The sequence below is a fragment of the Myotis nattereri genome (genome assembly GCF_964212035.1).
Source record: "Myotis nattereri genome assembly, chromosome: 2".
In the NCBI taxonomy this organism is placed as follows: Eukaryota; Metazoa; Chordata; class Mammalia; order Chiroptera; family Vespertilionidae; genus Myotis; species Myotis nattereri.
Window position 1 is genome coordinate 82,201,711 of NC_138076.1, and position 25,957 is coordinate 82,227,667.

At 42.2% G+C, this 25,957-nt stretch overlaps 1 protein-coding gene across 1 annotated transcript in view; it reads right to left on the bottom strand.

Moving 5' to 3' along the window:
* MTRF1 (mitochondrial translation release factor 1) overlaps positions 1-25,957 on the bottom strand; it is a 53,503-nt gene that overhangs the window by 9,951 nt on the left and 17,595 nt on the right. Inside the window, exons 8-9 of the mRNA XM_081083844.1 lie at positions 21,220-21,356; positions 14,709-14,807 (exon numbers count right to left, since the gene is read on the bottom strand). Coding sequence (XP_080939970.1) covers positions 14,709-14,807; positions 21,220-21,356 — 236 coding nt within the window. The remainder of the gene's footprint in view (positions 1-14,708; positions 14,808-21,219; positions 21,357-25,957) is intronic.

Genomic DNA, 25,957 nt, shown 5'->3' on the forward strand with positions numbered 1-25,957 from the left:
ATTATAGCAGCAGAAGGATACATCCCCCAGCAAGTCTTCAACTGTGACGAGACAGGACTCTTCTGGAAGAAGATGCCAAGGAGAACTTATATAACGGCAGAAGAGAAGAGGATGCCAGGCCACAAACCCATGAAGGATAGGCTAACCCTTGCACTGTGTGCCAATGCAAGCGGCGACTGCAAGATTAAGCTGCTGCTCGTTTATCATTCAGAAAACCCCAGAGCCTTTAAGTCACATAAGATTCTGAAAGAAAAACTGCAGGTTATGTGGAGGGCAAACCTGAGGGCGTGGGTCATCAGGCAGATCTTTGTGAAGTGGGTGAATTTGGTCTTTGTTCCTGATGTTAAGAAATATCTCCAGGAAAATAACCTACCCCTGCAAGCTCTTCTTGTCCTGGACAATGCACCTGCTCACGCACCTAACCTTGAAGATGACATCCTCGAAGAGTTCAAGTTTATAAAGGTTCTCTACCTTCCACCTAACACCACCCCTATCCTGCAGCCAATGGACCAGCAGGTGATTTCTAATTTCAAGAAGCTCTTCACCAAGCACCTGTTCTGCCACTGCTTTGAGGTGACGGAGTGCACAAACCTCACCCTTCGAGAGTTCTGGAAGGACCACTATAACATCGTGATATGCCTCAGAATTATCGATATGGCCTGGCAGGGTGTTACAAAGAGGACCTTGACTTCTGCGTGGAAGAAGCTGTGGCCTGAGGTAGTGTCTAAAACGGATTTTGAAAGACTCGAACCCGCAGCGGCAGTGGTGGAGGAGATTGTATCCCTCGGCAAGTCCATGGGCCTGGACATGGATGAAGGTGACATCAACGAGCTCATCGAGGAGCACTCCGAGGAACTGACAACGCAGGAGCTAAAGGAGCTATAGACGCAGCAGCACACGGAGGTTTTGCAGGAAATAAATGACATGGAGGAGGAGGAGGTTATCTCTGTAAGTGAGATAAAGGAAATGTTGGGAATGTGGGAGAAACTTTCAGACTTTATTCAAAAGAAACACCCAGAAAAAATTGCAACTGGGAGTACGATGGAGCTATTTATTGACACTTGCCTAACTCATTTCAGAAATATTCTGAAAGGGAGGATGAAACAGATCTCATTGGACAGGTTTTTATCGAAAACTCCTGTAGATGAAAGTGATGAAAGCGTGGTGAAAAGGGCAAAAATCAGCAAATAAGATTCAGTTATTCAGTTCAGCCTTTCTCCTCCAACTCCATCAGCATCTTTAAGTCGTTTGATCTCCAAGGTAAATGCTGCACATTAAACTTAATAAAACAAGTTTATTGCACTACATCCTATTGTTCAGTATTGTGTTTTTATACAATATTCGTTATTTTTAAATACATTTTTCTTATTTAAAAACATTTAACAAAACAATTGCAGTGTTTTTTGGGTGTCCGGAATGAATTAATGGCATTTCAATTCATTGTAATGGTGAAAATTGATTTGAAATACGAGTAATTTGAGTTAAGAGCTCTGTCACGGAACGAATTAAACTTGTAAGTCAAGACACCACTGAAATTTCCTTTCAATGTGCACAAATTCATGCACCAGGACACCAGTACTGTTATAGTTGTCCTATTTTACTATATTACTAGAGGCCCGGTGCATGAGATTTATGCACTTGTAGGGGGCATGGCCTGCAGGGATCGGCCCGCTGTGGGAGGGCTGCTCATCCCGGTCAGCCAAGTGGCTCTGGACTCGCCCTCTGGGCTGCGGACCCACCCTCTGAGCAGCTGCTCATCCTGGTCAGCCGAGCGGCGCTCCCACCATGGGAGTACACTGACCACCAGGTGGAAGCTCCTGCGTTGAGCGTCTGCCCCCCTGTGGTCAGTCATAGCAACTGGTCAACTGGTCGTTCTGCCGTTTGGTTGCTGGGCTTTTATTATATAGGATTGTTGTTAATGTCTTACTATACCTAAATTTATAAATTAAACTTTATCATAGGTATGTAGGTATAGGAAAACACATAGTACATACAGTAAGTCCTCACTAAACATCATTGATATGTTCTTGAAAACTTGAAACGACAGCATCTGATAAAACCATTTTACCACAGGCTAATTGATATAAACAAGAGTTAAGTTCCTATAGCATATTTCTGGTCACAAACACATCACAAACTTCTAAATAAAGACCCAAAACACTTCTAATATTAAACACTGAAATAAATATGAACTATACATACATTTAAGAAAGATTAATAAAAAAGTGAGATCATTATTTTCTAGCCTGCTTATTCCAGTTCAGGGACACAGGAGGCCAGAGCCTATTACAGTGGCTCAGGGCAAAAGGCAGGCATTCGCCCTGTACAGGACAGGCCACCTTCCCATTGCAGGGTGCACTCATACCCACATCCATTTAGACTGGAACAATTTAGATGCCAGTTCACCTCAAGTGCATCTCTTTGGGATGTGGGAGAAAACCGGAGTACCCAGAGAAAATCCACGTAGCCCTGGAAGAATGTGCAATGACAGAGGTAGAAGGAAGACACAAATTCCCTGTGCAGCCTGCACCAAGACCACAACTGTCAAAGAAAAAGATGACCATCTTCAAAAAAAATACAACTGAATGAGGACACATTAACAAAAACATTATAATATACTGTAACGGACAGCTTGAAGTTCTGACAACTGAGAATATAATGCTAAACTCCAAATGAAGAATGAAAAACAAAACAGAGAAAGACTGGAAGTAGAAGTTGAATCATACTGGTCTAGATTGGCTATTGCTATAGGATAATGAGCAATGTCAGACATCAAAAAGACACCTACAACTTGCTAAACAGAAAAAGATGAATGGTTTTGTTTATGGGACAAAATGAAGGCCTAACCTAAAATATAGTAATGATCTGCTTCACCCCCACCCCGGACCCAGAGAGGAGAGAAGAGTGAGGAGGGAGCCCGATTCCTCATGGAACTGGCCATGGGGTAGGTTGCTGCTGGGGCACTGTTGGCCCCAAATCTGCTTCACCTGCACCCGGGAACCACAGATTGGTTTCGGCCTGGTCCCCGCAGGCCAGGCCAAGGGACCCCACCAGTATACGAATCTGTGCACCGGGCCTCTAGTATAACAATGAGATTCTTTCTCAACAACTTTCTAAAGCAGAAAAAAATAAATTCAATAGCTTAGAAATTGAACTTCATCACACAAGAGATGCTCTCAGAGAAAGGACTTTGGTTTTAGAAGGTGTAGAAAGAGACCTAAGGCAAACACCATGTCAAAAGAAGGCAAATGAACACGTGTATCAAAAGGAACAAGGTAAAGTGAATAAAGACATTGGAAAGCAGGAATCCTTACAGGAGAGGCGATCTCACCTACTAATTGAAAATATGTTGCTTTTGCAACACCTGGATCATGCTCACAACAAAGCTGATGGAAAGGAAAGACAGTAATTAATATTCAAAATCAGTTTAGGAACATCATAAAAATATTGAAGTCAAAAGTGAAAAGCAAGGTCTTATGCTTGTGAGAATTATGAGAATCAACCTGTAATCTTTTTTGTCAAAGGAGGATATTCCTTAGCTTAAGAGCAGTCATTCTGAGCCCTAGCCAGTTTGGCTCAGTGCATAGAGCCCAGCCCACAGACTGAAGGGTTCCAGGTTCTATTCCAGTCAGGGGCACATGCCTGGATTGTAGGCTCGATCTCCCCACTGGGGGCGTGCAGGAGGCAGCCAATCAATGATTCTCTCGGCTGCCATTCTAAGTTGCATGACTTGCAATTTCCCAGGAGGCCACCATTTTAAGTTTTGGTTTCCTAAATATCTAACCTCTCCCACCCTCCTTTGAATTAGCCAATCGTGCAAGAATGTGAACCCGAGCCTTAAGCAATCAGGGTGAGGGGCAGACTGTGCCAGGGATTAAATCTGAGTGGGAAGTATTTGCTTACCAGACTCTTTGTTGGTTGCACACCTTCTGCAGAAGTAAAGATATTGCTTTGCTGTCTGACCCCTAAGCATCCTTTGTGTTCTACCAGGACCCCTTAACTCTGGGGCTCACCTTATTTCTAACATGCTGAATGAAAGAAATAAGGAGTTAATTAATGAATGGTATAATTTAAAAGGATATATCAGTATGAAAAGGATAAAGAGAGACCTCAAATATAATAATGAGATTCTTTTTTTTTTAAATATATTTTATTGAATATTTTACAGAGAGGAAGGGAGAGGGATAGAGAGTTAGACACATTGACGAGAGAGAAACATCAATCAGCTGCCTCCTGCACACCCCCTACTGGGGATGTGCCCGCAACCAAGGTACATGCCCTTGACTGGAATCAAACCTAGGACCCTTCACTCCACAGGCCGATGCTCTATCCACTGAGCCAAATCGGTCAAGGCATAATGAGATTCTTAATAACTTTCTAAAGCAGGAGAAAGTAAATTCAATAGCTTAGAAATTGAGCTTCATCACACAAAAGATGCTCTCAGAGAAATAACTTTGGATTTAGAAGGTGTAAAAAGAGACTTAAGCCAAACACAGTGTCAAAAGACAGAAGATACAGTTGTTAGACAACTTCAAAGAAAACTGGCTGACACCCCCAAAAAACTATCTATGACAGAGGCTTCACTAGAGGGTGAATCAGGTTTTTGTATGAATTTTAGAAGATGAGAAACAAGAGTTAAAGAAGGAATTAGGTCAAAGCAGAAATCAATCCCAGCATGAAAAAGAACAGTGAAAGAAATAAACAGAGTTAAACCTATCTCTGCAATATAGCTGGCATCAAGAAATGAAGAAAAATGGTGAATTAGAAAAAGAGATTACCAGGCTTATGGAGTTTTGAGAAGATTCTTAGATTCCAGATGTTTTATGAGATGTGCTGGGAAATAAAGTGAGCCCGGCCACCCCACAGAGCAGGCCTCAGTGCTGCCCAGCAGAAAGGTCATGTGAACGAGCCACCCCCGGCATCTCCCCAGGAAACAGTGTGCCAGTATGGGGACATAGCCGGCAGGCAGAATCAGACCCACATGCTCCGTTACTAGAATAACGCATTAAGAACTGCTTTATTGGCAAGCATGTGAAGGACTCTGCGTAAGGAAACTGGGCCTGTACCTCCTGAGTAACTCAGGTGGCCTGGCTATCTATCCCTCTAGTTACCTAATTTTCTTAGCCTCCTCCATAGCGAGAAGCTGGTCACAATGCTAGGTAAGCTTTCTTCCCTTGACAAGTCTACCAGCACAGGGTGATGGCTGGGAAGCACCAGGTAAACCATCTTCCTGCTGAGTAGAATTCTAACCTTCATGTTATTAAACCATGAAAAATACTTTGTTTACAAGATCATCAAAATTAAAATTTGATTTTCAAGTTCTTCCAGAAAGAAAAAGAAATGTGATTGATTCATTAAAAAACACATTCGTAAGCTGATTGGGTGGCTCAGTTGGTTGGATCATCATCTTGTACACCCAAAGGTTGTGGGTTCGATCCCTGGTCAGGGCACATACCTAGGTTGCGGTTTTGATCCCCAGTTGGAGCCTATGTGTGAGGCGACTGATCAGTGTTTCTCACATCAATGTTTGTTTCTCTCTCTTTCTCTCATATCAATAAACATATCCTCAGGTGAGGATTAAAAAACAAAAACATGTATAATTATTGCGCATTTTTAGCTGTACTTTATGAATAGTCTCAAAGATTCCCATGCCTCTGACATAGGTCCATTTCACTTATGTAATAATCTATAATAATAAAAGCGTAATATGCTAATTAGACCAGACGTCCTTCCGGATGACCTTCCAGATGAAGCCGGGGCTGTGAGGGAAGCCTGGGTCCCAGGTGCCTGCCTGCCTGGGTGCCAGAGGGAAGCCAGTGCCAGCAGCCAGGGGAAGGAAGGCCTACTCTTGCACAAATTTCGTGCATCGGGCCTCTAGTAAATAATAAATCAGCATTTTGTTGACTTAAGATTTTCATCCAAAAACTCAATAACAGCTTCTTCATCTGCTGATTGAAGCAGTCTCTGAATTAGCTGATCCAGGCACTTCTCCCCACATAAAAATTTCTGGTAAAAGAGAGAAATTTTTATGAAAATCTGATCACTAGAAATAAAGGAGAAATGAAGAAAAGAATTAAGTATAATTAAGTATACACTTAATTCTTTTCTTTACAGTCATTGTTTAATAGAAACAAAGAATTACTAATCTACAATACAATGAATAATACTATTACTAACTTGGGAGGATGCTCATTGTTACTGACTCATATTCTTCACAACTTTTATTTATTTTTTTTATTGAAAAGTAGCAGTTTAAGCCCCAAGTGCAACATAGTTAACAATACTTTGTCTTTAAAGGGGGGTTTATAAAAAAGCTTATAAATCTTATATCACCAATTTTTTTAAAAATATTTTTATTGATTTCAGAGATGAAGGGAAAGGGAGAGAGAGATAGAAACATCAGTGATGGAAGAGAATCATTGATCGGCTGACTCCTGCATGCCCCACACTGGGGATCAAGCCCACAACCCGGGCATGTGCCCTTGACTGGAATCGAACCCAGGACCCTTGAGTCCCCAGGTCAACGCTCTATCCACTGAGCCAAACCAGCTAGGGCTATATCACCAAATTTTACCATGTTATAAAGTCCTGAATTAATAAATGAAAAAATGTGTTTAATTTTTAGATGATTAAAAAATGGCATATAAAGAGAACAATTGATCTACCTGTCCTATACCACATAATTCTGGTTAGTATGGCTTTTTATGTGAAAAGTGGATGTAAAAGAGTAAATAGAATTATATTCTATTTTAAATTAGAATTTTGCTTAAAAACCAATCTTGTAGAATTTGAATTTTTCCAATAACTCTGGAGACAACAAAACAGATCTGAATCAACTTTTAAAATTTACCATGCCTCTCCCTTTAAAATTCCTCTCTGCCTGGCTTTTCTGACAACACAGTTCTAAGTTCTCAAGCCATTTTTTGTAGAATATATTTGCTGAATCCCTTCTGGTACCTTAGAAAATATCAGGCTTTTTATTCTTGTCCTGAAAATTACACCCTTTTCATTTATATCACATTATTTCACAAAGGCAATGAAGACTGAAATGCCCTAATGCCTCAGGATCTTGTTGCCAGGCTAACATGCAGACTGCTCCTTGACATTCTATCTTGCCAAACACTCTGGATTTGGCTTAGCTAAAGCCTCTCTGGAACACTATAGCTCACACTTCTCATACCAACTCTCCAAATTTAAATAACTTAATCCATAAATGTTTTAGGATAATTCTGTGTTTTCTTAAACCAGAAATACTGCATAGTAGTTTTGAAATCTAGAAGTCTTGTGTAATAAAAAATATTTATGCTGGAATATTTAGGGGACAAGTATCTTGAGGTGTGCAACTTGCTTTCAAATGGTTCAACAGCAACACAGGTGTGTATATATATATAGAAAGAGAAAGAGAAGGTGGAGGAGGAAGAGAGGGCAAACATAGCAAAATGTTAACAACTATTGCAGCTAGGTATAAGGTGCATGTTGAACTTGTCTTTAAACATGTGTGCTTGAAAAATTCAAAATAAAAAGTTCAGAAAATTTTATGTTAACTTCCAAATAATTTCACGGAATGAAAACTGTTTGTTAGACCTCCCTACATCCCTCCAAAAAGTTTCTTTCTGTGAAATTACTAAAATGATGACTCCAAGTACCTTTCCTGTGTTATAGAAGTTCTGTGTAATAGTTGTTGAGATTAGTCAATTAGCACATTCTCGTATTTCATAAATGCTCCAAATATAGACACTGGCTTCATGGAAATACTTTACTGTTGGCATCAGGAACACAGAACATTTAAAGTTTTGCTGTTGGCATCAACTAATCTTATAGTTAGTCTTTTTTTTTTTTTTTAATTCTCAACCGAGGATATTTTTAGTGGAAGGGAGGGGTAGAGACAGAGAGAAACATCGATGTGAGAGAGACACATCAACTGATTGCCTCCTGCATGCGCCCAATCAGTGACGGGGATTGAGCCTGCAACTGAGGTATGTGTCCGTGACTGGAATGGAACCCAGGACCCTTCAGTCTGAGGGCCAACCCTCTATCTACGGAGCCAAACCTGCTAGGGCTATTTAGTCTTTCTTAAATGGTCTTAAAGTTGAATTTTAGGTTGAGTGTACAAACCTGTTATCTCTCAAGTTGAACTGTAGGGTAAAGAATGCCTTACTATCTTTATATTTCACAAAACACCAGCATATAATAAAACTTAATTAAACTTTAAAATTAAACAGAACCATGGCTGGTGTGCTCAGTGGTTAGAATGTCAGCCCACAGACCAAATGGTCACAGATTCTATTCCTAGTCAAGGACACATACCGCAGTTGTGGTTTCACTCCCCAGCCCCAGTTGGGGTCCGTGTGGGAGGCAACCAGTTGATGTCTCTCTCACATTGATGTTTTTCTCTGTCTCTCCCTCTTCCTCCCTCCCTCCTACTCTCTCTGAAGAACTATAGGAAAAATATCCTCAGGCGAGGATGAGAGAGAGAGAGAGAGAGAGAGAGAGAGAGAGAGAGAGAGAGAGAGAGAGAGAGAGAGAGGTCTCATCAAAAGAAAGAAAGAAAGAAAGAAAGAAAGAAAGAAAGAAAGAAAGAAAGAAAGAAAGAAAGAGAAGGAGAGAAAGAAAGAAAGAAGTCCCATCCAGTGAGTTCCTTCCCAGGATTTTTAAACTGGAAACACACAGGATCATCCTCCTCTTGGCTAAAGCTGAAGTACTTAAAGTTTACAGGAGGTTAGAAGTCACATTTTCAGTCATGGGAGAAAGCAATGTTCAGTGAGATAAGAAAGAAGCTGATATATGGAAAGGAGCAAACATGAGAACTGGATGAAAAATATCCTGATGATATGAAATCCCATATTCATTTATTCCTGAAGCCCAGCTTCATTGCCAGGGTGGTGGCAGTAGCTCTAGTACACTTCTATCCTTGGGGTCTGTAAGGTCACCCAGTATTCTTGTGAATTCCTATGTAGGTATTTTTATTTATCTAGATTAAAAAGGAAGAAAGAAAGGGAACGTAAAAGTACTATAATAAAAATTTTTAATTAAGATTTATACCATTTTAAGAATATGAAAACTTCATATAAAATTAGTGTGCCTGAAGCTCAAATTATTATAGTATTGCCAAGGTGACTTCATCATTTGAAAATTATGTAACAAGGATTATGTCTTCCTAATAATCACAACATATTCACAGCTCAATTGGATTAATAGGAGTGCTAAAGATAAAAAGATCAAAGAGGAAGGAATTAGAGTTCCTACTTTTCAGAAGCTCATAATTTAGTAGGAGAGGTAAGCAATATATAAGCATCATAATACAATGCAAGAAATTTAAAAACACAGAAGGGTTTTAAGGGAGCCATTAACTGTGAAAAGAAGGTGGCATCAAGGAAAGAAAAAATTTGAATTAGAACTTAAAAGCCAACAGTATTTCTCCAACAGAGACAAGCAGAGCATTTCAGTCAAAAGGATAAGTATGAAGAAAAGTCTGGAAACAAAGTAAACTTAACTTTAGAACAACATGGGTTTAAAATGAGTGAGTCCATTTATATGCAGATTTTTTTCAATAAATATTTTGGCAAATTTTTTCGAGATTTCCTATAATCTGAAAAAATTCACAGATGATCCTTATGATTTTCTTAATAGCATTTTCTTTTCTCTAGCTTACATTATTATAAGAAACTAGAGGCCTGGTACACAAAATTCGTGCAGAGGGGTGTGTGGGGGGGGTGTGTCCCTCAGCCCAGCCTGCACACTCTACAATCTGAGACATCCCTCTCACAATCCGTGACTGCTGGCTCCTAACCACTTGCCTGCCTACCTTCCTGATTGCCCCTAACCGCTCCCCTGCCAGCCTGATTGACACCTAACTGCCCTCCCCTGCTGCCCCGATCGCCCCCAACTGCCCTCCCCTGCCAGCCTGATCACCCCCAACTGCCCTCCCCTGCTGGACTGGTCGCCCCTAACTGCTGTTCCCTACCGGCCTGGTCACCCCTAACTGCCCTCCCCTGCCGGCCTGGTTGCCCCTAACTGCCCTCCCCTGCTGGCCTGGTCCCCCCCAACTGCACTCCCCTGCCAGCCCGGTTGCCTCTAATTGCCCTCCCCTGCAGTCTGGTCACCCCCAACTGCCCTCCCTTGCTGGCCATCTTGTGATGACATGGGTACAGCCATCTTGTGACGACATGGGTGTGGCCATCATGATGGTCAATTTGGATATTGCCGCTTTATTATATAGGATGGTATACAATATATATAATGTATTATGTGTTAATTGAATGTTTATGTTACTGGTAAAGCTCCCAGTCAACAGCAGACTATTAGTAAAGTTTTAGAAGAGTCGATCAGAAGTTATACATAGATTTCAACTGCAGAAGGGGTCAGTATTCATAACCCCTACATTGTTCAAAGATCAATTGTATATTTAAAGCCCAGGACAATGGGAAATTTCCAGTATAAATGGAATATAGGGCAAGAGATAGTCTGATGCTAAGAAATCTGCACAAGGACTTTGAGAAACAATAAAAATACAAAACAATGTATCACATGGAAGTCTGTGCTTATCTATACTAATAAAAGGGTAATACGCTAATTAGATTGGGAGACCTTCCGGACAAAGCCATGGTGGCGGGGCTGAGGCAGAGGCAGTTAGGGGCGATCAGGCCAGAAGGGGAGGGCAATTGGGGGTGATCAGGCCGGCCGTGTGGGCAGTTGGGGGTGAGCAGGCTGGCGGGAGGGGGGAGGGGGCAGTTGGGGGCGATCAGGCCGGCAGGGGGGGGCAGGTGGGGGCAAGAAGGCCGGTGGGAGGCGGGGGCAGTTGGGGGTGAGCAGGCCGGCAGGCAGAGTGGTTAAGGGCGATCAGGCAGGCAGGTGAGTAGTTAGGAGCCAGCGGTCCTGGATTGTGAGAGGGATGTCTGATTGCCGGTTTAGGCCTGATCCCACGGGGATCCCAGATTGGAGAGGGTGCAGGCCGGGCTGACGGACACCACCCCCTCGTGCACAAATTTCATGCACTGGGCCACTACTCTCTCTATATAAAAGCCTAAGCAACTGGCTGACTGTTTGACCGGTAGCTATGATGGGCACTGACCAACAGGGTGCAGACCTCAACACAGGAGCTGCCAAGCTGTGGTGATTTGTTAGCTGTGGTTCTCAGGGGATGCACCGGAACCAGAGAGGAGGGAGCTGGATTCCGGGGTGCATCACCTGAGAACTGCCCTCTCACAATCCGGGACACCTCAGGGGATGTCGTAGAGCTGGTTTCGGCCCCATCCCTGCAGGCCAGGCCGAGGGACCCCATCTGTTCACAAATCCGTGCACTGTTCCTCTAGTTATCTAGATAAATAAAAATAAAAATAGCCAAAAGGGAATTTACAAGAATACTGAGTGACCTCACATACCCCAAGGATAGAAATGTACAGGGCTACTGCCACCATCCTGGCAATGAAGCTGGGCCTCAGGAATAAATGAATATGGGAATTCATATCATCAGGATATTTTCCATCCAGCTCTCATGTTTGCTCCTTTCAATGTATCAGCTTCATTCTTCTCTCATTGAAGATTGCTTTCTCCCATGACTAAAAATGTGGCCTCTAACCTCCTGTAAACTTTAAGTACTTCAGCTTTAGCCACCAAGGGGAGGATGACCCTGTGTGTTTCCAGTTTAAAAATCCTGGGAAGGAACTCATTGGATGGGACTTGTTCAGACTTCCTCCTCAAATAAATCAAGTATTGTCTTGGGTCAGGACCATGATTATGTCAGAACATAGAAGTGCCATCAGGGACTATGTGGATGGAGTAGGGAAAAGGTCAGGGTCTAGAACAGCCGTGGGCAAACTACAGCCCGCGGGCCGGATCCGGCCCGTTTGAAATGAATAAAACTATTGAAATAAAAGACCGTACCCTTTTATGTAATGATGTTTACTTTGAATTTATATTAGTTCACACAAACACTCCATCCATGCTTTTGTTCCGGTCCAGTTTAAGAACCCATTGTGGCCCTCGAGTCAAAAAGTTTGCCCACCCCTGGTCTAGAATAATGAGAGAGGAGTCCCACAGACATCCACTTTCTCTCCTCTCCACCCCTTCCATTCTGTTTTATAGCAGTTGCTCTGGGGTTAAAGCACTTGTCACTTTTCTTGCGACATCCACAACTATTCAGTTTCTACACTAGTGTCTTTCCTGCGTGCAGATTTTAATGTTTTACTACAATGTTTTTTATGCCATTTTTTTCTTTTCACTAATATGGAACTTTTTTTCTTCTCCCTAATAAGCTGGTTAGTGATTATTAGAGCATACCAATATGATTTTCCTTATCATTTCTGTGTCTGCCATGCTTGTTTGGTTAGTAATAATACCTTATTATTTAGGCCAAAGTCAGATACTTTATAAGTATAAAAGCCAGTTATCTGCTGCTGCTTCATGACTGAATACTATACTGAGTACCTATGTGCCCTTCTAAAATATATTACTGGTCATAAGAATGTCACTGTCTCATAGAAAATCATCACCACTGCTAGAAAAAGAACTAAAAAATTATGACATAATTAGAGCAATATGGTCAAATGTGTTTGGCTATTACTGTGTTTCCTGAGGAAAGGGAAGTTAGCAAATATTTTCTCCTTTTCGACAAGGCACTTATGTTTCCTATCTAAGGCAGCCATAATTTGAGAAAACAGAGGAAATGGCATAAGATACACAGAAATTTCTTAATACTAAAAAATGTAGCCCTGGCTGGGTATTTCAGTTGGTTAGAGCATTGTCCCAATACACCAAGGTTGAAGGTATGATCCCCAGTCAGCACATACAAGAATCAATCAACGAATGCATAACTAAGTGGAACAACAAATCAATGTATTTTTTTTTTGCTCTCTCCCCTTCTCTCTCTCTCTAAAAATCAATCAATCAATAAATAAGTAGACATTTCTTTTGTAAAATTAGGACTTTAATTTTGAGTACAAAATGGAATAGAATCAAGTGAAAGAGCCCCTAGGTATCACATGGCACCAAGGAAAAGGATAAAAACTTCTGTTTCCTGCTTTTCCACCTAGTCCTATATGGGAACTAGTTCACTTCCCCCATCAGTGGAAGCGAAAGGGAAATTTTCCTGTGTTTCATCATTCATGTCATGGTCTTGGTTAACATTCCAACCAAACTGGCATGCATGGTCTTTCCCCAACAGTTAACTGTAGTACCTCGATCTAATGAATATACATTGTGGTAATGCAGATATATAAGATGCCCTCTAGTGTACACACCTTTCATAATTCCCTCCCTTAACTGCAGGCAGAAACCGTGAATATGATGAAATATCACTCCAGTGATTAGTTTGACTTTAAGTTAAAAAAGGGGTATTATACAGGTGGGCCTGACCTAAACATGTGAGCCCTTAAAAAGGCCTGAGCCATTTCTGCAAGAGTTTCAAAGTGGGATAGGACATAGGGAGGGGGACACATAGTAAGCAACTCTGTGGATCTTTAGGAGCTGAGAGCATCAGCATCCAGCTGATGGCCAGCAAGAAAATGGGGGCCTCTCTCCTACAATTGAAGAAAATGCAATTCTGCCAACAACCACATGAGCTCGGACGAAGGCTCTAAGCTCCACTGCCAGTGGTATAAAAGCAGCACACACAGTTTTGTACAGTACATAATGCTTGATAATGATAATAAACTTGTTACTGGTTAATGTATTTACTACACTAAACTTTTAATTGTTATTTTTAGAGTATACTCTTTAGACTGATTAACAACAACATTTTCTGTAAAACAGTATGCCTGGTTACACTGACAGCAGCATCATACATCTCATGTTTACCATGTCTTTTGACTGCAGCATTTTCTTTTGTGTTTAACTAAGTGTGTAGCAGGCTATACCATCTAGGTTTGTGTAAGTGCACTCTGTGATGTTTGCACAATGATTAAATCGCATAACGATGCATTTCTCACAACATATCCCAGTGGTAAAGTGGCACATGGATATATTTAAAATATATTAATGCAATAGCTGGTTTGGCTCAGTGGATAGAGCATCGGCCTGCAGAATAAAGGGTCCCGGGTTCGATTCCAGCCAAGGGCACATGCCGAGGTTACAGGTTCGGTCATCAATAGAGGGCATGTAGGATGCAGCCAATCAATGATTCTCATCACTGATGTTTCTATCTCTCTCTCCCTCTCCCCTCCTCTCTGAAATCAATAAAAAGAAATAAAAACAGAGTAGCACCCTTGAAGCTTACACTGTTTAAAAATAAAAAATAAAATATATTAATACATTGTGGGTGTTTAAAAATAAATTAGAATTTATAAGATAGTTGTTCCAAACTGGCATAAAGATCATGTTTCTTACCAGTAAACTAATAAAAATGTTTGCAAACTTTAAGGTACTTACATAAATTGGTTTAATGATTTAAAATTATTTAAAAATATTTTAGACGCCCTAACCGGTTTGGCTCAGTGGATAGAGCGTCGGCCTGTGGACTGGAGGGTCCCAGGTTTGATTCCGGTCAAGGGCATGTACCTTGGTTGCGGGCACATCCCCAGTAGGGTGTGTGCAGGAGGCAGCTGTTCAATGTTTCTCACTCATTGATGTTTCTAACTCTCTATCCCTCTCCCTTCCTCTCTGTAAAAATTAATAAAATATATTTAAAAAAATATTTTAGACATTACTCTCTAGAATTTGACTATACTTTTTTCAAAAGTTGAAGGTACATAAAGCATACTCAGTGATATTACCTTAATGTCACGAACTTCATATGCTATCCTGTGGTCAGTGACTCTGTCCTGGGTGAAATTATATGTCCGAATTCTCTCTGCCTGGGCTCTTGTTCCCACCTGTGTCATAATAAAAAGCAATTCATATTTAAACTTTAAAATTACCTCTATTATAATGAAAAAAATTACTTGTAAATTACTTTCCTATTTTAACAGCTTAAATATTTTCTAAAATTCTATATACACAGTGGCAAAGAGCAAGAATGGGCAAAACTTAATGTTTACGACTACAAGTTTTATTTTTTTATTTTTTAAATATATTTTATTGATTTTTTTACAGAGAGGTAGGGAGAGGGATAGAGAGTTAGAAACATCAATGAGAGAGAAACATCGATCAGCTGCCTCCTGCATACCCCCTACTGGGGATGTGCCCGCAACCAAGGTACATGCCCTTGACTGGAATCAAACCTGGGACCCTTGAGTCCGCAGGCCGACGCTCTATCCACTGAGACAACCCGGTTAGGGCTAAGACTACAAGTTTTAAAACTTAGTTGTGGAATAAGAATTTATGTCTCTTTGATACTTCAAATTCCATACACATAAAATCAAATTATCTTTCCACTCCAATCAGTTCTTTCTCCTAGTTTCTACAAATGACACCACAATATTCCCTTTTATCCAAGTAGAAAACTCTGACATCCTACAATGTAACAAACATTTCATGGGAGCTTATTCTGCCAGGCTTTGATATAGACACTGAAACCATCCATTCTCTAACTGCCCACTTCCAATGGTTTCAAGGGTCTCTTATTATATATATCCTGCCATTCCATCTACTATCTATCATCCAAGAGCTCATTATTTCCTGTAAAATCTCCTGGTTAATCTTCCAATTCTCTCCTTACATTGTGTTACCCAGTTTAGTCTTCCCAAAGCACAGTTCTCTGATCAATTTTATTTGGTTCCTTATCTACTAAGCAGACAACTCAACTCAGAATTTAAGGTACTTCATAATGTGGCCAACTTTCCCAGTGTTATTTCTGAAAATGATGTGTACCTCTATAATTCTATTTATTATACCATATCACCATTATGTGTGCCTGGGAACTCTGTTAAAGTGTCATCTCAAAGGATGCCCCTCCCTGACACTCCTACCATCTCTGCCAGTCCTGGTCCCAACAACTGAAATGTTATCTGCCTCCTTCAAAACTCCAAACACTTGAAATCGTCACATACCAAAGTTTACCTTATTTTATTTGTATTCTTCTTAGTCTGTGCACCTCTCCTACCTCCCCACATACGATACACACAATACCCTCTCTCTCCACTTTTTAAGATAAAAAAAAGACACTTCTGTAACTTATTTTCTAAAGCATATAATATAGCCCAGCCGGTGTGGTTCAGTGTGGAGTGTTGCAGGAGGCAGCCAAACAATGATTCTCTCTCATCATTGATGTTTTTCTCTCTCTTTCCCTACCCCTTTCTCTCTGAAACCAATAAAAGTATATTAAACAAGAAACATCCTATATAATAAAAGCATAATATGCAAATCAACCAAATGGAGGAATGACCAGTTGGCAAGGGGCAGGGCCAGCGAGTAGGCAGCGCCAGGCCAGCCAAGGCATGTGCCAGCAGGCAGAGGGAGGGGATGGTGATCGGGGGGCAGTGGCGACCAGCTGCTGCGGCAGGATGGTGAGGAGTGGGGCCAGCCACTCGCCGGACAGTGCCGTCCCTTGATCAGCCCACCTGGTCGCCTCCCACAGAGCGGGCCTATTCTGTCAGTCAGACATCCCCTGAGGCTCCCAGACTGCAAGAGGAAGCAGGTTGGGCTGAGGGGACCCCCCCCCCCGACCGAATGCATGAATTTTTGTGCACCGGGCATCTAGTCCTATATAATAAAAGGCTAGTATGCAAATTGACTGAACGGTAGAACAACCAGTCACTATTACGAGCACTGACCATAGGAAGCAGATGCTCAATGCAGGGGGAGCACCGCTCAGCCAGAAGCCTGGCTCATGGCTGGTGAGTGCAGCAGTGGTGGTGGGAGCCTCTCCTGCCTCCATGGTAGCGCTAAGGATGTCCGACTGCTGACTTAGGCCCACTCCCCATGGGGAGTCATCAGTCAGATATCCCACAAGGGCTCCCGAACTGTGAGAGGGTGCAGGCCACGCTGAAGGACCCCCCCCCACCACCACCACCACCAAGTGCATGAATTTTGGACACCAGGCCTCTAGTCCTATATAATAAAAGGGTAATATGCAAATTGACCCTAATGGTGGAACGATCAGAATGACTGCTGGAGCAGTCACTATGAGGTGCAATGACCACTTCTCGGTCTCTTTCCCCAGCCGGCAGGCTCTGATTGCCTGATGGTGAATGGGGAACTGGGGGTGGGTGGCAGGGGATGCAGGCAGTGCCAGGCCAAGGCCCCTGTCCCACCAGTTGCCCCACACACAGAAGGTGACCCAAAACCGGGGCACGGCCGGTGAGTGGGCGGGAATAGACAACCTCTCGGTCCCTTGCCCTGGCCATCAGGTACTGATCACCCAATGGCAAACGGGGAACCAGGGGTGGGTGGCAGTGGGGGCAGGGCTGGCTGCAGGCAGCCGGGGAAGATGGCCCTGATCACAAGCTAGGCCTAGGGACCGTACCCGAGCATGAATTTCATGCGCCGGGACTCTAGCATAATATAAATATGGCTGATCATCAGGAGAGTTTTTTTAAATGATAGCTTCCAAAGCCCAATCAGGGATTGTGCATTTTATTTTATTATTATTTTTTAATATTTTATATTGATTTCAGAGAAGAGGAGAAAGGAAGAGAGTGATAAAAACATCAGTGATGAGAGAGGATTACTGATCAGCTGTCTCCCGCACACCCCACACCGGTTATCCAGCACGCAACCTGGACATGTGCCCTGTCTGGGAACTGAACTGTGACCTCCTGGTTCATAGGTTGATGCTCAACCACTGAGCCATGCCGGCCGGACCAGGGATTGTGCACTTTAAAAAACATTCCCGAGGCCATCATTCTGTAACCAGCCAAGTTTGGAAACTAATAACTTAATGCCGAGGACCCCCCAGATCAATTACAACAGGAACTCAGAGAGTGAGGCCTAGGAATCTGCAAAGTTTTTTAAAAAAATGTTTTCTTACTTATTTTAGAGGGCTGCAAGCTTTTTAGGTGGTAAGTGGAGCCAGGGTTGAGAACCTGGCACAATGCCTTCCATATAAAAGCTACTGTATATACTAGCCAAAGAAAAACTCTAAGCATTAGAAATACTAAGAAATTTCAAACAGGTGGACAAGTTAATTGGGAAGCATGGAGGTCTTTTCTGGCTTCTCAAATCAGATGACTGAAGAAGACACACAGTTTGCATAAGGCCAACCTTTTTTTTTTTTTTTTTTTTTTTTTTAATCATATATGAGCATTTATTCCAATACTGCCGGCGGTATGGGAGAGCAGCAGGTCATCCACAAAAATCTGCTCTGCAGCCCCCCACAAGCCAGCTGCTTATATAGGGTAGGACAAAGATAAAATGGGTAAGTAGGGATTACACGCATGAGGAAATAGGCACTGTGGGCCAATCTTAAATACTTATTTTAAAAATTATTATGTGAAACCTCTAGTGCCAAAATGTCAAATAGCAAGTAAATCCCAATGTGTCTTATTAAATCAAATGTGGCAGATTTCACAATATTTATGGTATCACTTCTTTGCTAAGAAGTAATGCTTTGTAAATGAGCATTCCTATCTGAGGTTATCACTAATAGAAGATTACTATATTACTTATCCTGTTGCTTTAACTACTTGAAATTAGAATGTAGGTAAAGAATACTAGAAGGGCAAAAGTGTGAAAAGACTAGGAAAAAGAATAATGTTTAGTTTTATACAATTAATTATCCTATAAAGCTACAAAATCTTCCAAATTTACTGTTGCATACCGATCTAAGTACAGTTATTTCTAGATTCCACTTTCTCTTCCACCCTCTCTCAAAAACAAACTACTTTTCTTGGAATTTAAAACCATACAACACTTTGTTTACCTAAAACAATGACATTTATTAATTTTGCTAAGAACTTATCTATTTATATATTTGAATAAATAATACTGTGCATGTACACAGTACAAAATTCCAAAAGGGTATATAATGAAAAATAAATATTTTACTCCATCCCCAAACTCCATCTAGCAATCACTGTTACCAGTTTTTTGCAAATGTATAAAAAAATAAATGTATTTTTTATCTCACAGAGTTATAATGAAAGCCTAGGTTTTTAGATTTTAAAAAATCTAAAAATCTCTTAAATTTCCAGAGAATTACTTTGTCTTTTATACTGATTTTCTTTCAAAACAGTTATGATATAGACATTAGAGAGAAACAACTGGGAAATAATTTTAAGTTTATTCATATATCATCTACTCATTTCCAAGCTGGCATGTCCAATTTTGGTCATAATCTGTCAGTTCAAATGCATTTAAATTATTGTTTATTTACAAATAAGCATGTTTCTCTATGCTCTAAGGTATTTCCATTTGATCAAAAATAAATACCACATTTTCTACATACTTTTTGTGAAGAGGTATTAAATTACTAGAAGCCCGGTGTATGAATTCGTGCACGGGTGGAGTCCCTAGGCCTGGCCGGTGATCAGGGCCAATTAGGGCCAGCCAGCTGGAGAGAGGGAACATGGGAGGTTGGCCAGCCACGGGAGGTTGGCTGTGGGAGTGCACTGACCACCAGGCGGCAGCTCCTGCACTGAGTGTCTGTCCCCTGGTGGTATGTGTCATAGCTACTGGTCGTTCAGTCAACCGGTCCTATACACACACACACACACACACACACACACACACACACACACACTAGAGGCCCAGTGCAAGAAATTCGTGCAAAAGTAGCCTTACCCCCTGGCTGCCAGCACCAGTTTCCCTCTGGCAGCCGGGACCTGGGCTTCCCTCGCAGCCCCAGCTTTGTCTGGAAGGTCTTCTGGAAGAATGTCAGGAAGGACATCCAGTCTAATTAGCATATTACACTTTTATTATTATAGACTAGAGGCCTGGTGCACAAAAATTTGTGCACTCAGGGGTACGGGGGGTCCCTCAGCCCGGCCTGTGCCCTCTCGCAGTCTGGGACCCCTTGGGAGATAACGACCTGCTGGCTTAGGCCTGCTCCCGGGTGGCAGAGGGCAGGCCCAATCCCTAGGTGCAGCCCCTGCTCGGGCTCAGAGCAGGGCTGATTGGGGGGTTGGGGCACCACACCCTGGCACACTCAAGGCAGGGTTGATGGGGAGGTTGCGGTGCCATCCCTGTCACGCACAGAGCAGGCCAGTCAGGACGTTGGGGCGCTGCCCCCTGTCACTCACAGAGCAGGGCCCATCAGGGGGGTTGGGGCTCCGTACCCTGTCACGCACAGAGCAGGGTCGATCAGGGGGTTGGGGAGCTCCCCCCTGTCACTCACAGAGTAGGGCCGATAGGGGAGTTGGGGCACCGACCCCTGTCACACACAGAGCAGGGTGGATCAGGGGGTTGGGGCGCCGCACCCTGTCACACACAGAGCAGGGCCGATCAGGGGGTTGGGGCGACACACCCTGTCACACACAGAGCCGCAGGGCGATCAGGAGGTTGGGGAGCTCCCCCCATCAGGCACAGAACAGGGCTGATCAGGGGGTTGGGCGCCTTCCCCTGTCACGAAAGAGCAGGGCGGATAGGGAGGTTGTGACCCGCCCCCTGTCACACACAGAGCCCCAGGGCGATCAGGGGGTTTGGGCGCTGCCCCCTGTCACGCTGATCCCGGTGCCGGGAGGCCTCACGGCTCCGCTGATCCCGGTGCTGGGAGGCATATTACCCTTTTACTATATAGGATAGATGCCTGGTGCACGAGTGGGGGCCGGCTGGTTTTCCCTGAAGGGTGTCCTGGATCAGGGTGGGGGGTCCCGCTTGGGTGCCTGGCCAGCCTGGGTGAGGGGCTGATGGCTGTTTGCAGCTGGTCACACCCCCTTCAGGGTGGGGGTCCCCACTGGGGTGCCTGGTCAGTCTGGGTGAGAGGCTGAGGGCTGTTTTCAGGCTGGCGGATGACTGAAGCTCCCAACCGCTCCTTTTTTTCTTTTTTTTTTTAATTCTGGGTCAGCTTTAGCTCTGAGGCTTGGCTCCAGGTCTGAGGCCTCAGCTGCTGAAAGCAGGTATCTGGTTTGTTTGGGTTCTATAATCGAAGCACTGTTTCAACTCCAGCTCTGAGATCCCAGCTGGCTGAAAGCAGGTTTCTGGAGTTTGTTTAGATTCTATATTTGTAACAATGTTTCAAACTGCAAGCTCAGAGGCCGGCAGCGCCAGGCAGGGAACGTCGGCTTCCTCCGTCACTGGAGCAAGCAAGCCTCATGTTCGCTTCAAGCTGCCTGGCTGCCGGCCGCCATCTTGGCTGGCAGTTAATTTGCATATCGCCCTGATTAGCCAATGGGAAGGGTAGCGGATGTACGGCTAATTACCATGTTTCTCTTTTATTAGATAGGATAGATTATACCAAATAAATCTTACCTGTAGTTTTCTAGCACTTTGTTGTTGACACTTCTCTTTCTCAATCATCTGTTTGTAAAGTCTAGCTCTCAACACACGCAAAGCTATTTCTTTATTTTTTATCTGTGATCGTTCTTGTTGGCATTCTACTACAAGCCCTGAAAAATAACAGAGATTAAAGGTAAAAACTCTTGCCTCCATAAGCCAAATTGAGATAGAAGTGAGGGGTCAGCTATAGTTCAATACAACTGGGGGCAGTGGTGAAGAAGAGACAGACTTGAGGAATATTTTTACAGTTCCCCCTGGGTTAATTAGGGAAAGGTCACAAAGGATTAAGTACTTTTTATTATTTCTTATTTTTTAGATTTAGCATACTTCAGAAATTATACTTGTTATGATGGTAGTAGTGATAGATGGCTAGATCCTGATACTTAAATGAAATATTTCCGATGAGAAGACTGAAAGCAGTTGCATCTGCAGATGATTACACATACTTTCATTCCCAGAGCTCTGCCTCTCCATCCCAGTTCATCCAGAGACTTTTGTAGTTCAATAAAGTGCAAAATACTGTCACCCCCAATACAGTGCTGCTCCATTCTCTGTCCTACTTGAGAAGTCAGCTTTTCCCCTTTAGATCACAAATATACACAAGAGCTCATGTTTTTAAAAAAGGACTTTACATATAGAAACCAATGAAAAGAAACTACTCAAACTCTTTCTTTCTTTCTTTTTTTTTTGGGGGGGGGGGGGTTAATTTTCACCCAAGGATATTTTTCCATTGGTTTTCTAAGGAGTGGAAGAGAGAGGGAAAGACAGAAACATCGATGTGAGAAACATTGATTGGTTGCCTCCTGCACACGCCCCGACCAGGGCCCGGACCGGGGAGAAGCCTGCAACCAAGGTACGTGCCCTTGACAGGAATCAAACCCGGGACCCTTTGGTCCACAGGCTGACACTTTATCTACTGAGCCAAACTGACCAGGGCTCAAACTCTTTCAAAGGAAGAGTTTATAGTGAATGTTTCTCAGCTGTCTTGGTTCTAAAGACAACTGATCAGCACATCTAAATACACATTTTGGTTAGCCAACTTCCGAATTTGGGTGGGTTTGACCCACTGTGGAGTCCAGTAACTAGCCAAATCTAGCCCTGGAATGGTGATCCTTGAAGCTTTGGGCTGCTGTTTTTTGTTTTTGTTTTTTAAATATATTTTATTGATTTTTTACAGAGAGGAAGGGAGAGGGATAGAGAGTTAGAAACATCAAGGGGAGAGAAACATCAATCAGCTGCCTCTTGCACACTCCCTACTGGGGATGTGCCCGCAACCAAGGTACATGCCCTTGACCGGAATCGAATCTGGGACCTTTCAGTCCGCAGGGCGACGCTCTATCCACTGAGCCAAACCAGCTAGGGCTGGGCTGCTGTTCTTAATTTTGTAACTATCACTCTGAAAATGTGTCCAATCCTGATCCCAGGTACATATATAACAGAAGGCCAGCTGTACTGATAGGGTGGTAACTATTTGCAGGAGATTTTTAAAATGTGTATAAAATTCTACTCTCAAAACTACTGTCACAGGGTTGTGCCACCACATTATTAGTTAATCCCAAAACTGCTACTGACTTTATCTTCTTGTCTTCTCTTATTTTCTAACATTGTCCCTGACAAAAACAGGCTGAATTCATTAAGAAAGGGTGCAAATTCCATAGTGTGCAAAGCCCGAAGGTAGAAACCAGATAAGAGACTCAAGTACCACAGGTTTAAGCTGGAAAATGCCACCATGATGAAAGAAAAGTGAACTTCAGATGAACTATGACTAAGTAACGTACTAAAATCACCACAGGGTTGAGGAGTGGGAGATATTCTGCCAGATACATTTTAGACTGTGAGCAGAAGGAAGATGATAACAGCGCATGTCCTCCCGTCCTATGGAATGTGTAACTCCTTGAAGAAATCTGACCCTCTAGGTTTTTTTACATGTTTCTTACGTCTTACCTTGATCCTTTAAAATTAACCAATCATTTCACCAGGGCAAGAAGGTGTTTTTTGTTTGTTTGTTTTTTATAGCAAAGGTGGAAATTTATCGAAGAACAAGTGGGGAAGAGGAAAGAATCTCACAGCACAGACTTCCACATGGGGAGAGGGAAGAGTCCCCAGGAAGGTGCTTTTTGAAGATGAGCTTACCTTCCTCCATTCTTTGATCAGAGAATAACATTTCTGCTCTGCTTTACCAAACTCTGTGTCCTTCTATTGGCATGAGCGACGTTGATTCTGGGCAGAAGGACCTTGATTCTGGATCCCTGACTCATAAGGATCCGTGACGCTATATTTCTACCCTGTCTAAACAAGCTACAATCTACACTTGCTAATACTTTAAGAAGGACACCTAGGTTTCACCTCTTTTAGTTTAAACTTATTTCTTGACTGCTTCATTGCAGCCACATGTTTGAGCTGTGGTGCCAACTGGCTTCCATCTCCCAGGCATTTCCCTGGAACTGTCTTAAACTAGCTAACCTTTTTTTTTTTCTACCACCCAAAAGAATATGAAAATTTCCATGTCATGATGGCTAGTCAGTCATAAGCTTTCTTTCAAATGAATCTCATCAGCTGACCTGTACTGATTTTTGCTTAGACACTTGCATTATTCCTATCTAGTGGGTCAGTCTAGAACTTATATAGCTTACAACTCATTAATTCCTAAGGAAATCTTGTGATTATATATTTTAATAACTTCTATACAGGAGTATTTATTCATAAATATGCCCTCAAGAATAGAGGATTTAGGGGGTGAAAAGATATGTTGGATAATAGAAGAGCTATTAAAACAGAGTGCTGGGTTTATTTAAAAAAAACAAAACAACTATACAAGGGTTTTTGGAAAAAAGTTTTCTCAGTGTTGTTTCAGTGCTCTATAAGAAATTCCAAAGTTGTAGGTAGTAGGAGTACCAAATAGTACTTAATATATATTTGCTGAGCCATGGCCAGGTGGCTTGGTTGGAGTGTCGTCCGATATACCAAATGGTTGTGGGTTTGATTCCTGGTCAGGGCACATATGGAGGTTGCAGGCTTGATCCCTAGTCGGAGTGCATATGAGAGGCAACCTATTGATGTTTCTTTCTCACACTGATGTTTCTATCTCTCTCCCTATCTTACTCTCTCTAAAATCAATGAAAACATATCCTTATGTTAGGGTTAAAAAATATCTATCTATCTGCTTAATAACTACATGTATTATTTAAAAGATTTTCAATTATAAATGAGAACAAAATTCCATATTTTTATTCTAAAAAGCCCATTAAATTTTCTTTAACATCTTTGAAATTGAATTGCAGCCCAGCTGATATTGCTCAGTGGTTGGAGTCAATCTATGAACCAGGAGGTCACAGTTTGATTCCCAGTCAGGGCATAAGTGCAGGTTGTTAGCTCGAACCCCACTAGGGGTATGCACGAGGCAGCTGACAGATATTTATACCTTTTTCTCCCTTTCCCTTCCTTTCTCTAAAGTCAATAAAAACATATTTTTTTAATAAAAGCATTAGCCTTGTAGAAAACTGGGTTAATTTCATCTTACAGCTTTTGAAAGATGTAGGAAGACTTAGAGTCAAAGAAAACTATGCAAATAAAAACAAAGAAGTAATTATTAACTTTAGAAAATAAAATCATAGTATATTACTTGTCTCAGTAGTGAACACTATTTACCTGCTTCTTACATAAAAAAAGTGGAAGATTAATTTTGCCAAAATACTCATCTACTACATTAAGTAGTGAATATATATTCTTATACTTAATCAGATCTGCCTATTAATTAGAAGCACTGAGATAATTACCAGAAAAAAATAGCTAAAAGAGTTTAAAGTGATTGCCTCTTGAGTAAATTAGGGTCAAGGAAGGAAGGAGGGAGGAAGAAAAGATCCAGGGAGCTGCTATTTTTTTGTTATAGGACTTTATCATTGGACTATTTTTTGTTTTTAAAACCAACATTTAAAAAAATACTGATTTCAGAGAAGAAGGGAGAGGGAGAGAGAGATAGAAATATCAATGATGAGAGAGAATCATTGATTGGCTGCCTCCTGCAGGGCCCCTACTGGGGATCCAGCCTGAAATGGGCATGTGCCCTGGCCAGGAATGGAACCATGACCTCCTGATTCATAGTTGACACTCAACCACTTAGCCACACCTGCCAGGCTATTATTGGACTTTTAAAACCATATACATGCAACGTAAAATTGAGTTTAAAAAGAAAAGAAATTTAAGTATTTAAAAAGTTTAAAGACCCGAAAAATGATAGAAATCTTTAAAATCACATTAAGGACTTCAAAATTACCTCATAGCATAACAAAATTACCAGTATTCAAAGTAACCACGTTCATGCAGCAGAGCCTAATGGAGCTAGCAGTCAGTCTACATAGTGACAAAATCGCATGGCATGTCCAATATTACTTGCAAGTTTGTTTTTAGGCTGGGGTGCATCTGGCTGTTTACCCCTGTGTAGCATACTTGGACAGTTTCCCTGAATAGGTCCACTCACTCTCTGCCTCCCTTGAGAGAGGTATCTTTTCCAAACAGAAGAGAAATATGAACACACTAGTAGCCCAGTGCATGAAATTCGTGAACATTAAAAGGGAATTAATTGCCCTAACTGGTTTGGCTCAGTGGATAGAGCATCGGCCTGCGGACTCAAGGGTCCCGGGTTCAATTCCCGTCAAGGGCATGTACCTTGGTTGTGGGCATATCCCCAGTAGGGAGTGTGCAAGAGGCAGCT